At 41.2% G+C, this 15,606-nt stretch overlaps 1 protein-coding gene across 1 annotated transcript in view; it reads left to right on the top strand.

The window, feature by feature from the left end:
• The first annotated feature begins 128 nt into the window (after positions 1-128).
• The window catches only part of CDC73 (cell division cycle 73), a 118,939-nt gene continuing 103,461 nt past the window's right edge, over positions 129-15,606 (top strand). The window contains exons 1-5 of the mRNA XM_039459975.2: positions 129-324; positions 3,527-3,632; positions 7,780-7,849; positions 13,343-13,405; positions 13,485-13,537. Coding sequence (XP_039315909.1) covers positions 194-324; positions 3,527-3,632; positions 7,780-7,849; positions 13,343-13,405; positions 13,485-13,537 — 423 coding nt within the window. The 5' untranslated portion in view covers positions 129-193. The remainder of the gene's footprint in view (positions 325-3,526; positions 3,633-7,779; positions 7,850-13,342; positions 13,406-13,484; positions 13,538-15,606) is intronic.

Raw genomic sequence — 15,606 nt, 5'->3', positions numbered from 1 at the left:
AGCGCGGGGTCCTCGGCGGCCTGCGCGGCCGCGGCGCCTGCTGCTGTCGTAGGCGAGGACGGCTGTTGGCGCCGCCGCTGCTGGTCAGTCGCGGCGGGGAAGGAGGAGGAGAGGGAGCGCGAGGCGGCGCGGGAAGAAGCGGGCAGGCGCGGCGGCGGCGGCGGCCCGGCCGGCGGGGGCGAGCGCCCGGAAGATGGCGGACGTGCTCAGCGTCCTGCGGCAGTACAACATCCAGAAGAAGGAGATCGTGGTGAAGGGGGACGAGGTGATCTTCGGGGAGTTCTCCTGGCCCAAGAACGTGAAGACCAACTACGTGGTCTGGGGGTGAGTGCGGCGCGCCGCGGCCCGCGGGCGGCGGGCGGGCCTGGCGCCCCGGCGGCCTCCCCCCGGCCCCCCCCCGCCCCCCGGGGCCGGCGTCCGCGGGGGCGCAGAAAGTTTCTCTCCGGAGCCGAAGTCGGACGTGGAGGGCGAGGAGAGCCGCGGAGGAGCTCCGGAGCGGCCCGTCCGTTCACACGTTCGAGACGCCCCGAGGAAGAAACTGTGGGAGTTTCTGACTTTCACAGTTAGTTTTTAGCGGTCGGTGTCGCGTCCCCGCGAAGCGTGGGGCTGGCGCCCGGGGACCCCGGGGCACAGGTGCGCACAGGGGCAGGCGGCGCGCCGCCCCGGGCGCCTCCTTTCTGCTGCGCTGCGCTGCGCTGTGTCCCCCCCGCCCCCCAGGCCGGCCTTGTAACTGTCTCCACTGGTTCTTGGAACTCGGGGTGTATTTCGTCTCCCTGCCTTGCTGCGGGGAGCGAGGGCGGGTGGTTCTTGTAGAAGAGAAGAATCCGCTCTGAAGTTGGGATCGGAAAGAAAGTGGGTGCGTTCGGGCGAGTCGTTAAGATGGGAGAGAGAGAGGTCGGTCTTCAGGCCCGTCTCGGAAAGTGACTGCAGACCTGGAGGGAGCTTCACGTTGACAGGTCTCAGAAACGGAGGGCGCGTGCGATTTTGGGAAGGGTGTTTTTGAAGGGAAAGGCTTTGGATTGTCGGTCCCCGTGAAGTTTTACCAACTTTAGTCATTCAGAAAAGCTTACAGAGAGACGTCTAACAGTCATGAGGGGCCTTTTCAGTGATGTCCTGTCACTGTCGTTGCTGTCAGACCTTGAGCTGAAACTGTCCTCCTCATCTTGTTTGTTTGATTGGAAGCTTTATGAAGAGTCGATGAAAAACTGCGGAAATTCAGTTTGTTGGTTGGTACTTATTATTATTATTATTATTATTTGAGACGGAGTTTCGCTCTTGTTGCCCAGGCTGGCGTGCAATGGCGCGATCTCGGCTCACCGCGACCTCCGCCTCCTGGGCTCAGGCAATTCTCCTGCCTCAGCCTCCTGAGTAGCTGGGATTACAGGCACGCGCCACCATGCCCAGCTAATTTTTTGTATTTTTAGTAGAGACGGGGTTCCACCGTGTTGACCAGGATGGTCTCGATCTCTTGACCTCCTGATCCACCCCTCTCGGCCTCCCAAAGTGCTGGGATGACAGGCTTCTGCCACCGTGCCCGGCCTGTTGGTTGGCTTTTAATTTTTTTGGTCTTACAATTTAATTAGCTTTATAAAATGTTGATCAAATGACATTCTGAGTTTCTGGTGTTTTACCCTTTCAGAGAATTTGCTTAGATAGAATTATATGTGGTTGAATTTTTAATGAAATTTTTTTTTTCTTTAAACAATGGCTAAGGAGTACCTAGAATATGAACTGGTTCAATCTGAGGATTAAAAAAATTTCTAAGATGCCGTTTCTACCTCAAAGGAGGTTAACTTAATCTGCGTTGAGGTTAACTTAATCTGCTTTGAAGCAGATTAAGTTAATAGCTTATGAAGACAGCAGTCACTTCTAGTTAGAAGTATTTAGGGAAAGTTCCGTATAGTTGTCTTTGGCAAGTTCACATCCAACAAAGTTTTCTTGAATGAGTGAACAAATAAATAAGCTTTAAAGGGTAGATAGGAGTTCTCTGGCTGAAAATGATGGGTTGAGTCTTCCAGGATGAGTGAACTGTATGGTTAAAGGCATGAGAACTAGAAAGTAAATGTGTTGACAGCAATTCAGTGAAGCCAGTGAAAAAGGAATGCTTAGCACAGTAGATTTTAAACTTTTTCAACAGTAAATCACACCCAGAAATTATTTTTATTTTCTGTATGTGCACATGCACATGTAAATATATACACATGTAAAACACTAAACAGTACTTAACTCTTCTTATTGCATGCAGTGCATTTTATTTTTCTCTTCTATTCTGAAAATAGAAAAAATACAGTTGTTAACTGGATTTCATAGTACAATCATTGATAGTGGTGTGTGGTCTGAAATGCACTGGTTTAGAGGAAAAGTGGGACTAGAAGCTAGCTAGAAAAGTAGGTTTAGGGCCGATGATAGTGGGCCATATTCAGACGGATTCGAAGCTATATAGATGGGGCACATGTAGTAGGAAGGGTGCGTTTGGAATGAGGTAATAGTAGGACCTGCATTAGAGAGCTTGCACCATTAGGATATTACATCGTTTTATCACAGGTAGAATAGGATTTTGGCTTTGCATTATTGGTCTAATTTGAGGGATGTCATGACAATCATACCTCTGAAATCCAGTGTTGTGCTTACTGTAAGAATGTGAAGGATGTTGTTCAGCAGTGTTTTATTTAGCAGGAGCTGTAGGATAAATTTCTTTCATATTTAGCACTGGTGATAATTGTGCTGCTTCTAAGCAGTTTGATTGTTTTCTCTTACCGATCCTCTTCAATAAGGATATGGTTGAATTTCTTTATTGATAAAGCCCAGAGCCCAATTCGGGCCTAATTCTATATAGTGTGTAGTACCTTATATGAATTTTTTGTATTTTTACTACTTCTTGCTTTTTGTCATTGCCTTCTTTTGTGTTTCTTTTGCGATCATGACAGTCTATTCATTATTAGGTTTTATACTTTATTTATTTTTTATTTTTTTATTTTTATTTTTTGAGACAGAGTTTCGCTCTTGTTACCCAGGCTGGAGTGCAATGGCGCCATCTCGGCTCACCGCAACCTCCGCCTCCTGGGTTCAGGCAATTCTCCTGCCTCAGCCTCCTGAGTAGCTGGGATTACAGGCACGTGCTACCATGCCCAGCTAATTTTTTGTATTTTTAGTAGAGACGGGGTTTCACCATGTTGACCAGGATGGTCTCGATCTCTTGACCTCGTGATCCACACGCCTCGGCCTCCCAAAGTGCTGGGATTACAGGCTTGAGCCACCAAGCCTGGCCAATTTTTGTATTTTTAATAGAGACGGGGTTTCACCATGTTGACGAGGATGGTCTCGATCTCTTGACCTCGTGATCCACCCGCTTCGGCCTCCCAAAGTGCTGGGATTACAGGCTTGAGCCACCACGCCTGGCTTATACTTTATTTTTGTTAGCTATGTTAAACCCATTGTTACATAGCAAAGTTATGTAGATAAATTAATCCAGCCCAAAGAATTGAATTCGAGTTGTGAGTAAAAAATTTTGCTTTGATTATTCCAGGACTGGAAAAGAAGGCCAACCCAGAGAGTACTACACGTTGGATTCCATTTTATTTCTACTTAATAATGTTCACCTTTCTCATCCAGTTTATGTCCGACGTGCAGCTGTAAGTAGAATCCATTTTACTTATCTATTTATCAGTTTTATTATTTATTTAAGAGATGGGGTCTGGCCCTTTTGCCCAGGCTAGAGTGCAGTAGTGTGATCATAGCTCATTGCAGCCTTGAACTCCTGGGCTCAAGTGATCTTCCACCTCAGCCTTCAAGTAGCCAGGACTGTAGGAATGGCCACTGTATCTGGCTAATGTTTTTTTGTGTGTGTGTGAAGATGGTGGGGGGCAGGTCTTGCTGTGTTGCCTAGGCTCGTCTTGAACTCATAGCCTCAGTGGATCCTCCTGCCTCAGCCTCCCAAAGTGCTGGGATTACTGGCAAGAATCACTGTGCCTGGTCAGTAATTCATTTTAGAACTTTTTTTTTTTTTTTTTTTTTTTTTTTTTTTTTTTTTTTTTTGAGATAGGGTCTGGCTCTATTGCCCAGGCTGGAGTGCAATGGTGTGATCTTGTCTTACTGCACCGTCCCCCTCTCCGGCTCAATTCAGCCTACCACCTCAGTCGCCTGAGAAGCTGGGACTACAGGCATGCCCCACCATGCCAGGCTAATTTTTATATGAAAACTTTATTTATTTTATTTTTTGGCTTCATGATAGTAGGTATCATTTGAAATGGATAGCTTCCTTTATGAGTTTCAAATCAAAAGAATGGAAGGTTTGCATGAATGTCTCTAGGAGAGTCAAAATTAGGCAACTGTATGACTTACACAGATTTTTTAAAATCTGTGATATATTTATGTAAAGTGTGCGTAATGTTTATAACAGAGGAAGTTTTAAAGGGATTTATAGAGCCAGGCTTGTTAGTGCACACTGGTAATCCCAGCTACTTGGGAAGCTATGGCAGGAGTGTTGCTTGAGCCTAGGAGATCAAGACCAGCATGGGCAACATAGTGAGATGCCATCTCAAGGAAAAGAAAACCCGGAAACACTAAAGGCATTTATAGAGATGTTTAAACAAACTTTTAAGCCTGTGGAAGGACCTTGTTACTTCAGAACTTTAGTTTAATCTCAAGAAAAATTTTTTTTGATTGTAAGGAACAAGATTAGCAGACATTAAAAAAATATGTATTTCTTAATCAGTTTTGTGCAGCTGTTTTCATACTCCAGAGAAGTTCATTCGTTTTTAGTTTTGCTTACTTTCTCAGTGTTTGAAAATTTATTACTCAGAGGAAATGTCTGGAAACAACTTGAAAACAACTGATTTCATAGACTATGATGATGAGATTTTTTATCTGTAGGGAAGTATGTTATAATCAATAGGTAAATTATAGCAGTATATTATAATTGATAAGTAAATGAGATTTAGAGTTATTTGGATAGCATAGCTGTATGATGTGGAAAATTGCTATAAATGCCCAAATAAAATGGCCTAAAAAGATACTTAATTTTTTAAATGAGCTTTTCCCTCCGATTATTTTCAGTAGAATTGAACATAACATTTTTTTTTAAAGATATAATTGAAATAATTAAATGTCTGCTTTTAATATTTCTAACTTTTGCTTACTCACAAGTACATACTTAAAATTAACTATGGAATGTATTTATAAATGCTTTTCCCCGTTATCTTTACAGTTCTTAAAATAATTTTCTTAAACTTTTCTTACAGTTCTTTTTTTTTTTTTTTTTGAGACGGAGTTTCGCTCTTGTTACCCAGGCTGGAGTGCAATGGCGCCATCTCGGCTCACCGCAACCTCCGCCTCCTGGGCTCAGGCAATTCTCCTGCCTAAGCCTCCTGAGTAGCTGGGATTACAGGCACGCGCCACCATGCCCAGCTAATTTTTTGTATTTTTAGTAGAGACGGGGTTTCACCATGTTGACCAGGATGGTCTCGATCTCTTGACCTCGTGATCCACCCGCCTCGGCCTCCCAAAGTGCTGGGATTACAGGCGTGAGCCACCGTGCCCGGCACTTAAAATAATTTTCTTAAACATCATTTTGTCCGTCATCACTAGAGCTGCTTTTTGAGTTACCTTATACAGTTGCCAGATCACATTAAGCTGTGTGAAACTTAACTTCTATAACTGTAGCTTCCCTCCCAACTAGAAATAGTTAAGGTTTCTGGCTTATGTGAGGTATCCTTCAGATAATACCTTGTTATTTAAAGCAGCTGAAAGCTGGGTGTGCTGGTGCATGCCTGTAGTCCCAGCACTTTGGGAGGCTGAGGTGGGAGGATGAGCTCAAGAGTTGAAGACCAACCTGGGAAATACAGGGAAACCTCGTCAAAATAAAAAATAAAAAAAATAGCAAGGCATGGTAGTTTGCACCTATACTCCCAGCTAGCTACTCGAGGGGCTGAAGTGGGAGGATCACTTGGGCCCAGGAGGTTGAGGCTGCAGTGAGCCATGATCGCACCAGTGCATCTAGTGTGGGTGATAGAGCAGGACTCTTGTCTCAAGGAAAAAAAAATATATATGGATATATATGTACGTGTGTGTGTGTAGCAGTTGAGAAAGTATCCCGTCACTTAGTGGCCTTTGTATTAAGCCATAAGGCTTCTGCTTTCCCGAGCAAGAAATGGATATTTATGTTACATATTTTATAACATAAAATTAGAGTGAGTGAGACTACTTGAGAAGTAATGGGAAAAAATAGCATCAGCTCCCTCTTTAGGGCTATTTTAATTCAGATCTTTAAAAACTAAATTAGGTAGTTCTTACAGCGTTTTGTTGGATATATTCGTTTTAGTGTAACAAAGATTCAGATAGTTGGCTTAGATTTATAGATTCTGTTACTGGGAAATGGTTGTACACAGAACCGATAGCTGTAATTGTTATTGGGGGCCTTGGGACCCTTGGCTGCATAAGATTTAACTCTTATTTTTCTTAAATATTTGTCAAATTGAAAGAGCAGGATTCTAAAATTCCAAAGTTCTGTGGATTTGAGGTGGTTGTCTCCTGTTACTTTGTGTTATTTGCTCTTTCCTGTGAGCAGACTACTCTTGAAACACATATTCCTGACCCTTAGCTCCCATTTTAGTGTGAGTAGATGTAATCTTTCTCAGAGGATTGTAATGTGTATATAGCTCAATAGTGACAAAATGATGATGTAAGTTACTAGACTTAGAAACAGTAACTTAAAATTAACTCAAATCTTTTCACTGTTTATGATATTCCAGGTAGACTGGTTTATTTTTATTTTTTATTTTTTGAGACAGGGTCTTGGTCTGTCACCCAGGCTGGAGTGCAGTGGCAGGATCTTGGCTCGCCACAGCCTTGCTCTGCTGTGCTCAAGCTGTCTTCTTATTTCAGCCTCATGAACAGCTGGAGCTATATAGCTGCGACTGCAGGCACTTGCCACCATGCCTGACTAACTTTTATATTTTTGTTGAAATGGAGTTTCTTCATGTTGCCCACAGGTCTTGAACTCCTGGGCCCCAGCAGTCTATCCACGATGGCCTCCCAAAGTGTTAGAATTGCAGGTGTGAGCCACCATGCCTGGCTTAGATGGACTAATACGAGCACAAAAGAACTCTGCACTCAAACTTTTAAACTCATAAGGAGACTAAAATTTAGCTTCACATTTTTGAAATAAAAGATTATTTTTTAAGTGGATAAATACAGTTCATGTAAATCATTGAGGAGTCAGTGCAGAATGGTAGAATGAAATCTAATAAGCATTCGATATAAGGTCATTGGCCAAAGATACTAAAGGTTCTTATTACTTCATTGTTACTCAAATAAAGTGACAAAGGATTTAAACTAGAAACTCTCAGCTGCTAATTTTTCTTGGACTGTTTGTGTTTGAAACAGTCTTGCCTCAGCCTCCCTAGTAGCTAGAATTAGAGGCACCCGTCACCATGCCCGGCTAATTTTTGTATTTTTAGTAGAGATGGGGTTTCACTATGTTGGGCAGGCTGGTCTCAAACTCCTGACTTCAGGTGATCCACCCGCATCACCCTCCCAAAGTGCTAGGATTACAGGCATAAGCCTCCATGCTCAGCCAAGAAAATTGTTGAAAGTAACATGTTTGAACAATTTTCAGGATTTTTGTTAGGTTCTTGTAGCCTGGTCATTTTTTACAAATGTGATTTAAAATGCATTTTATCAAGACATGTTGGAATAAAATTCAGACATTACATGTTTATATTTATCAAGTTGTGTATCATTGTTATTCATTGGATACCGCATTTAAAATTTTGGCTTTAGACTGAAAATATTCCTGTGGTGAGAAGACCTGACCGAAAAGATCTACTTGGATATCTCAATGGCGAAGCGTGTGAGTACTTTTTAAATTGTTCCCACCCTTAAACAGATACTGTTTCTGTTTTCCCCTATGAAATAATGATTAGTGGGAAGAGAATTTGTATTTCCACTAAAAAAAATTAACCTACCTTCATTTTTGTCTGTGTGCTCATCTTTTTCTTACACAGAGAATACACTGTCTTTGGTTTTTAGGCCAGTTACCCCTTCCTTGTGTGTGGATTCCATCTCCTTTCACAGTCTCAAAGACTTTGTCTTTGTAAATTGTTGTTTCTGTCTTACATTATCAGTTTTCTATGTTTTTCTGGATCATTCCCTTTTAGAATACCTACAGAAAGATCTCTCATGTTTAAAAAATGCTTTTCACACCACATTCCTACTGTCTACTGCTTCATTTATCTTCTCCCTGGTATGGTAACAATCTTTGCAAGAGTTCATGTGGTATCATTGCTTCCTCTTTACCTCTGTTTCTTTCTTGAAGACACTCTAGTCTGGCTTTCATCCTCAGCATCCCACTAGAATCACTCTTTCTAAGGTCAACACTGATTTAAGGATCACTACATTATTTGGTCTCTTGTATCACACTTGACCTCTCAACAGCATTTGATACTATTGACCACTTTTTTGAAAGCCTTTCTTTATTTGGCATTTGGAACACCAGACTCTTGGTTCTCTTTCTCCTCATTGTTCACCTTTCAGTTTATATGGTTACTTCCGTATCTGACCTCTACTTCTTGAAGTTTCCAAGACTTGATTTTTTTTTTTACTGTCTCTTTTAACCCTTATTCTGTGGGTGATCTCTTTCAGTTTTACGCCTTAGATATATATGTGCTGGCCGGGTGCGGTGGCTCAAGCCTGTAATCCCAGCACTTTGGGAGGCCGAGGCGGGTGGATCACGAGGTCAAGAGATCGAGGGCATCCTGGTCAACATGGTGAAACCCCGTCTCTACTAAAAATACAAAAAATTAGCTGGGCACAGTGGCGCATGCCTGTAATCCCAGCTACTCGGGAGGCTGAGGCAGGAGAATTGCCTGGACCCAGGAGGCAGAGGTTGCGGTGAGCTGAGATCACGCCATTGCACTCCAGCCTGGGTAACAAGAGCGAAACTCCGTCTCAAAAAAAAAAAAAAAAAAGAAGATATATATGTGCTGATAAAATTCCAGTTTTTTTAAAGCATTGACTTGTTCCAGGGCACCAGATTTATAAATTTACTGTCAACATGTTTCCTTGGATGTTGAATAGGCATCTGAAATTTAACATATTGAAAGTGGAATGCCCAATTTCCTCTTTCCCTTCTGCCCTTACACAGAAAAAAAACAAGTATTTTTTTCTTTCCTCAGTGTTTCCACTTTAGTAAGGAGCAGTGGTGCCCTATCCCTGCAGTTACTTAGGCCACAACTCCGGCGAAATCTTTCTCATGTCTCACATGTGTGCTATTGGGAAGTTCTTTTTTTTAAAATTATGACAACTTCTTACCTTCCTACCCATCCTATTTCATCCTTTCTTTTTAGATTATTGCATACCTTCCTCACAGTCCCCAGTCTTTATTTCCTATAGTGTAGTCGTAGTAGAGTGTCTTGTTGTTGAAAAGTACATGAATTTGATTGTGTCACTCACCTGTGGCTTCCCATCCCACTTAGAATAAAACTCATACTTGTTACCCCGGCCGTATCTTGCCTCTGAGTAAATCTCTGTGATTTCACCTTCTACCCGTCTTCCTTCACTTATAGCAGTCAGTGTTTTTGGTCTTTTAGCTATGCTCATCTTAGCGCCTTTGCACTTTCTCTTTTCTCTGTCTTTCTCTACATTATCACATGGCTCATTTCCTTACTATTTCATTTAGATCTGTGCTCAAGTGTTCTTCCAAATGTTGTTCCATCAAAAGACTTCTCTGACCACTCTATCTAAGATAATAGTATTCCTTTCCTCCTTCTGTGGTCTTTATATATTGCCTTCCTGATTTATTTTTCATCAAATCCTGTACATTGACCAAAAATAATGTACAGTATCTGTTTATGTACCTAATTAGTACAGAGACAGATAGTACATAGACAGACAGTGTCTGTCTTCCCTGTCAGAAAGTAAACCCTGTAGGGACAGACAGTCATTTGTCTTGTTAAATACCCAGCGTTCAGAATACTGGTACATGGTAGATTCTTTTTATTTTTATTTTTATTTTTAATTAATTAATTTATTTCTGAGACAGAGTCTCACTCTGTTGCCAGGGGCCAGGTTGGAGTGCAGTGGTGCGATTTCCACTCACTGCAACCTCCGCCTCCTGGGTTCAAGCAGTTCTCCTGCCTCAGCCTCCCTAGTAGCTGGGACCACAGGCCCGCACCACCATGCCCAGCTAATTTTTGTATTTTAGTGGAGATGGGGTTTCACTGTGTTGGCCAGGATGGTCTCGATCTCTTGATCTCGTGATCCACCCACCTCGGCCTCCCGAGGTACTGGGATTACAGGCGTGAGCCGCCGCGCCCGGCCTACATGGTAGGTTCTTAAATGAATAAATGAATAATTATTAATTTACTCTGAGTACAATACATTGTACAAATACATTGATATAATAGAACTACTGGGTCTTACTTTGCTGAGTGTGGAATATAGTACCTTTAAGTCATTAACAGCTGTCTTGTCATGCATGGCTTGAAGCAGTAAGATTGATTTCAAAGATAATCTTGTATATAATGGAAAGATCATTATTAGGAATACTTTCTTCCTGTGCTATCCTCATTCAGTAAGTAGTTACTAAATGCTTATTTTTAAAGGCATTGTGCTGGGTTTTGTGCAAAATCCTTGCCTTAAACGTGTAAACGTGTTTACTGTCATGGAAGGGAGACTGGATACACAAAAGTTTTGAACCCAGCAGGATTGAAGGAGTCTCGATCATGTGAAGAGGATGGCGTTGGGGGATAGAAGAAGCCTGTTCTTTTCTCTTAGAGAGGGGGTCTCACTGCGTTGTTCAGGCTGCTCTTGAACTCTTGGCTCAAGCAGTCCTTCTCCCTTGGTCTCCCAAAGTGTTGAAATTGCAGGCATGAGTCACTGTGCCCAGTCATTTTTTTTTTTTTTTAATCAAAGCAAATTTGATTCTTTGAATTAGTATTTCTGTAATTTTTTAAATGATGAGAATCATGGTTTGAAAATAGTGTGTTTTTTTTAAAGTTTTTTTTTTTGGCTTCAGAAGATATGTAAAGTCTGAGATTTTCTTTTCTTATGCATCACAGGCGAGCCTGATAAATAGGCTAGTTTTGGGGAAGCACTTTAGAACAAATGATTTTTTTTTTTTTTTAAGAATCTGAAGTAGCGTTGCTCTTTATCCATCTAATGTATGTCGTTTCCTGTGGTTTCTATAGGACAAATTTAGTCACTAAGCATATTGCTTTGCCACTTTTTAAAAACTTAATAGTTTAATGAAAAGCTTGAGCAAATATTAAGATGTTAATCTTAAGGAGACATAACTGCTTTAAAAAGTTAGGTCTTAATTTGTACATTTAACATTGTCTCAATAAGAATCTGCAGTTTTTCTCGAGGTAAGAGTAGAACTAAACGGGATGATTCTAAAGTTCATTGGCAAAAGTAAGGATCCCAAAAATGTGTAGAAGATCAATGAAAAAAGACTAGCCATTCTAGAGACCTTATCATAAAACCCCAATAGTTAAAAAAACTAAATGAATAGATAAACTAATAAAACAACTTTATCTGTTAGGTTAGAAATCTATATGGAAATTTAACATGTGAGTAAAGAGACATGTCAAGTCAGTGGGAGGAAGGTGGGATTTAGTTACAAGCTGATAAAAGTAATAAAGTTCTGTATTACAGAAAACAAAAGATATGTCAAACTGAGAAAAGACATTACTATTTCAACTCATCAGAGATAAACGGCTAATCTCACTAATATATGAAGGGTCCTGGAAATGTATGCATAAAAGACCAAATGGATTATGTCATAAAATTCACAGAAAAGGTGATAAAATCATGAAAAATGCTTAATTTCATTTATAATAAGAGAATTGCAAATTTAAATTATACAGATACAGGTTTTGTTTTTTGTTTTTTACCTGATGGACAAAAATTTGTAAGTTTGATAATGTGCTCTGGTGAAACAGTGAGAAAACACATATTCCCCTATATTGTTGGTTATAATGTTAATCACTACCCCCACCATTGAAGAATTGGCAGCAATGTAACATTTCAAATTTAACGTAGAAATCCTGTGTCTGGAACTTTATCCTGAAGGTGTATTTAGTTTTTTACTAGTTGTAAATAACTAAAAATTACATGTATAGGGTGAATGATAACTTTTAAAAAATCTTGCTATTATATATATATGTATAATATATATATATGTTTATATATTTATGTATGAAAATGTATGGTGTGACTTTATATGTATATTACTATATCATTGTGCCATTGTTTGTGACAACAAAAGACTAAAATTGAACAGCTCGTCATCAGGGACCTAGTTAAATAAATTGTAATTAGGCCGTACAGTAGAGTACTCAGAGCTTTAAAAAAAGAGTGAAAGAAATGCTTTACTTACTGATACGGAGGAATATGGGAGATAAGTTGTTGGGTAAAAAAGAAAGCAGGGTTCAGAACAGCACGTTTAGTATTACCTTTTGTATTAAAAAGTAAAAATAATTTTAATTTCTTGTATCTACAGAAAGAAACTCTAGAAAGACATATAAGAGACTAGTTGCTGCATAGGGTGTTGGGGACTAGGTGAATGGGGACTGGTACTCCTCTTTTTGTTGAGCCATTTAAAAATTAAATAATTTAAAAATTGCATGTTTAGGGTGAATGCTAACGTTAAAAAAATATTGCCCTTATATATACATGTTTATGCATTTATTTTCTCATGTTTAGATATACCTTATTAGGTGTCTGTGTTATGATATTGGAATATATTCTTTTTTTTTTTTTTTGAGACAGAGTTTTGTTCTTGTCCAGGCTGGAGTGCGATGGCGTGATCTTGGCTTACCACAGCCTCTGCCTCCAGCGTTCAAGGGATTCTCCTGCCTCAGCCTCCTGAGTAGCGGGATTATAGGCATGGGCCACCGTGTCTGCCTAATTTTTGTATTTTTAATAGGGATAGGGTTTCTCCATGTTGGTCAGGCTAGTCTTGAACTCCTGACCTCAGGTGATCTGCAAGCCTCGGCCTCCCAAAGTGCAGTGATTACAGGAGTGAGCCACCGTGCTGGACGGAGCATAGTGTTTGAGATGATCTCACTGAAATTAGGAGCATATCCTTTGAAGCAACTAATTTCAGTCATATTATCTCAGTAATTTGTAAGCTAAATTGCTAAAAATAGTTTGTCCTCTTACAGACTTTCTAGTACAGGTTAATCTTCTAAATACTTTTGCAGAGTTGTTTTAAAACTTAATTTCTTACCTAGAGAAATTACCATATAGAAGTTTATTAAAAACCTAAAGCATTTCACTTGTAATAATGTCCAGTATGTATATTCAAATAGTAATCTTCACATGAATCTTTTTATATCTTCAGCAACATCGGCAAGTATAGACAGAAGCGCTCCCTTAGAAATAGGTCTTCAGCGATCTACCCAAGGTATGTCTTGTTCCATATTTATATTGAACTTTCAGAGGCCCATTCCAGAACTACACATTTATTCACTTCTCTTTTGTAGTCAAACGGGCTGCGGATGAAGTTTTAGCTGAAGCAAAGAAACCACGAATTGAGGTAAAGAAACTATTTAAACAATATTATTTATGTTGTTACTGAAATTCGGATGCTGTAGAACAAGGATTCTTTGCAGTAACCTGAGAAGCTTTTTTTGTTGGAAAAATTTTTGTGGTAGAAAGAGCAATAGATTAATAAGTAGCCCAAGCGATAGCTTTTGCCCTCTCACATGCAAGCTATGTGATGGACACAACATTTTTTTCTTTGCTTATGTAGTCTTATTGTTGAAAATACTGGCTCAAGGGTCAGAATTCTTTTTCCTTCCTTCCTTTTTTTTTTTTTTTTTTTTTTTTTGAGACGGAGTTTCGCTCTTGTTACCCGGGCTGGAGTGCAATGGCGCGATCTCGGCTCACCGCAGCCTCCGCCTCCTGGGTTCAGGCAATTCTCCTGCCTCAGCCTCCTGAGTAGCTGGGATTACAGGCACGTGCCACCATGCCCAGCTAATTTTTTGTATTTTTAGTAGAGACGGGGTTTCACCATGTTGACCAGGATGGTCTCGATCTCTTGACCTCGTGATCCACCCGCCTCGGCCTCCCAAAGTGCTGGGATGACAGGCTTGAGCCACCGCGCCCGGCCCTTTCTTTTTTTTTTGAGGCAGACTCTCTGTCACTCAGGCTGGAGTGCGCTGTTAGGATCATAGCTCACTGCAGCCCCGACCGCCGAGGCTCAGGCGATCCTCCCACCTCAGCCTTCCGAGCAGTTGGAATCACGGGTGCCTGCCACCATGCCTGTCTGATTTTCTCTCTCGCTCTCCCCCTCCCTCCCCCTGCTCTCTCTCTCTGTCTCTCTCTGTCTCTCTCTCTCCGTGTATTATTATTATATTTTTGGTGCGGGTTTTCCATGTTGGCCAGGCTGTGTAATACTTTCTTTACGAAAGTCCAGTTAATTAAAAAAAAAAAAAAAAAAATACACACACACACACACATATTTTTTTTTTTTGAGCTGGAGTCTCTCCCTTTTGCCCAGGCTGGAGTGCAATGGCTCCATCTCGGTTCACTGCAACCTTCACTTCCTGGTTCAGGCAGTTCTCTGCCTCAGCCTCCCAAGTAGCTGGGATTACAAGCACCCACCACTACACCCTGCTGATTTTTTTTTTTTTTAGTTTTAGTAGAGATGGGATTTCACCTTGTTGGCCAAGCTGGTCTTGAACTCCTGACCTTGTGATCTACCTGCCTTGGCCTCCCAAAGTACTGGGATTACAGGCATGAGCCACTGTGCCTAGCCAGATGTGGCTATGTTTTTATAAAAAACTGTAGGAGCTGGGCGCGGTGGCTCAAGCCTGTAATCCCAGCACTTTGGGAGGCCGAGGCGGGTGGATCACAAGGTCGAGAGATCGAGACCAACCTGGTCAACATGGTGAAACCTCGTCTCTACTAAAAATACAAAAAATTAGCTGGGCATGGTGGCACGTGCCTATAATCCCAGCTACTCAGGAGGCTGAGGCAGGAGAATTGCCTGAACCCAGGAGGCGGAGGTTGCGGTGAGCCGAGATGGCGCCATTGCACTCCAGCCTGGGTAACAAGCGCGAAACTCCGTCTCAAAAAAAAAAAAACTGTAGGAAACAGATGGAGGGCCAGAATTCGTCTTTGGAATGTAGTTTGTCTGCCCTTGAAACAAGGTTTTATGGGGGCTTGTTTTCCTGCTCGGAGCTGTGAACATAAAGTACTTACTACTTAAATGTAATTTTAATTAAGCATATTCTGAAACATGGATCTGATATTTTCAAGAGAGAGTGATAATTGATTCATTGTTACTGCTGTATGTTATGTGATATTCTAAGTGCTTAATATGTATTAACTCATGTAATCATATTTGCTCATAAATATATGCATAGTGCTTCCAGTCCTCATGAAGCTGGTAGTACTTTGCATGTCATCTATGAGTGAATAGGCTCAGACAGAGTGAGTTGCTGAGGTTTGAAGCACCAGTTGGAACTTTGGCAATCTGGTTTGTAGCCATGCCACTGGGTATAAATTGTGTTGCAGTAAAAAATGTTTTACCTTACATGACAGGAGATTTTGACCTATGGTAAACAGTGTGTGTGTTTAGGGATAACATTTATTTGGTCT

This window comes from Saimiri boliviensis, chromosome 19 (assembly GCF_048565385.1).
Source record: "Saimiri boliviensis isolate mSaiBol1 chromosome 19, mSaiBol1.pri, whole genome shotgun sequence".
NCBI classification, from domain to species: Eukaryota; Metazoa; Chordata; class Mammalia; order Primates; family Cebidae; genus Saimiri; species Saimiri boliviensis.
Note: the sequence above shows the minus strand (reverse complement) of the source record. Positions and strands in the feature narration are given on the sequence as shown.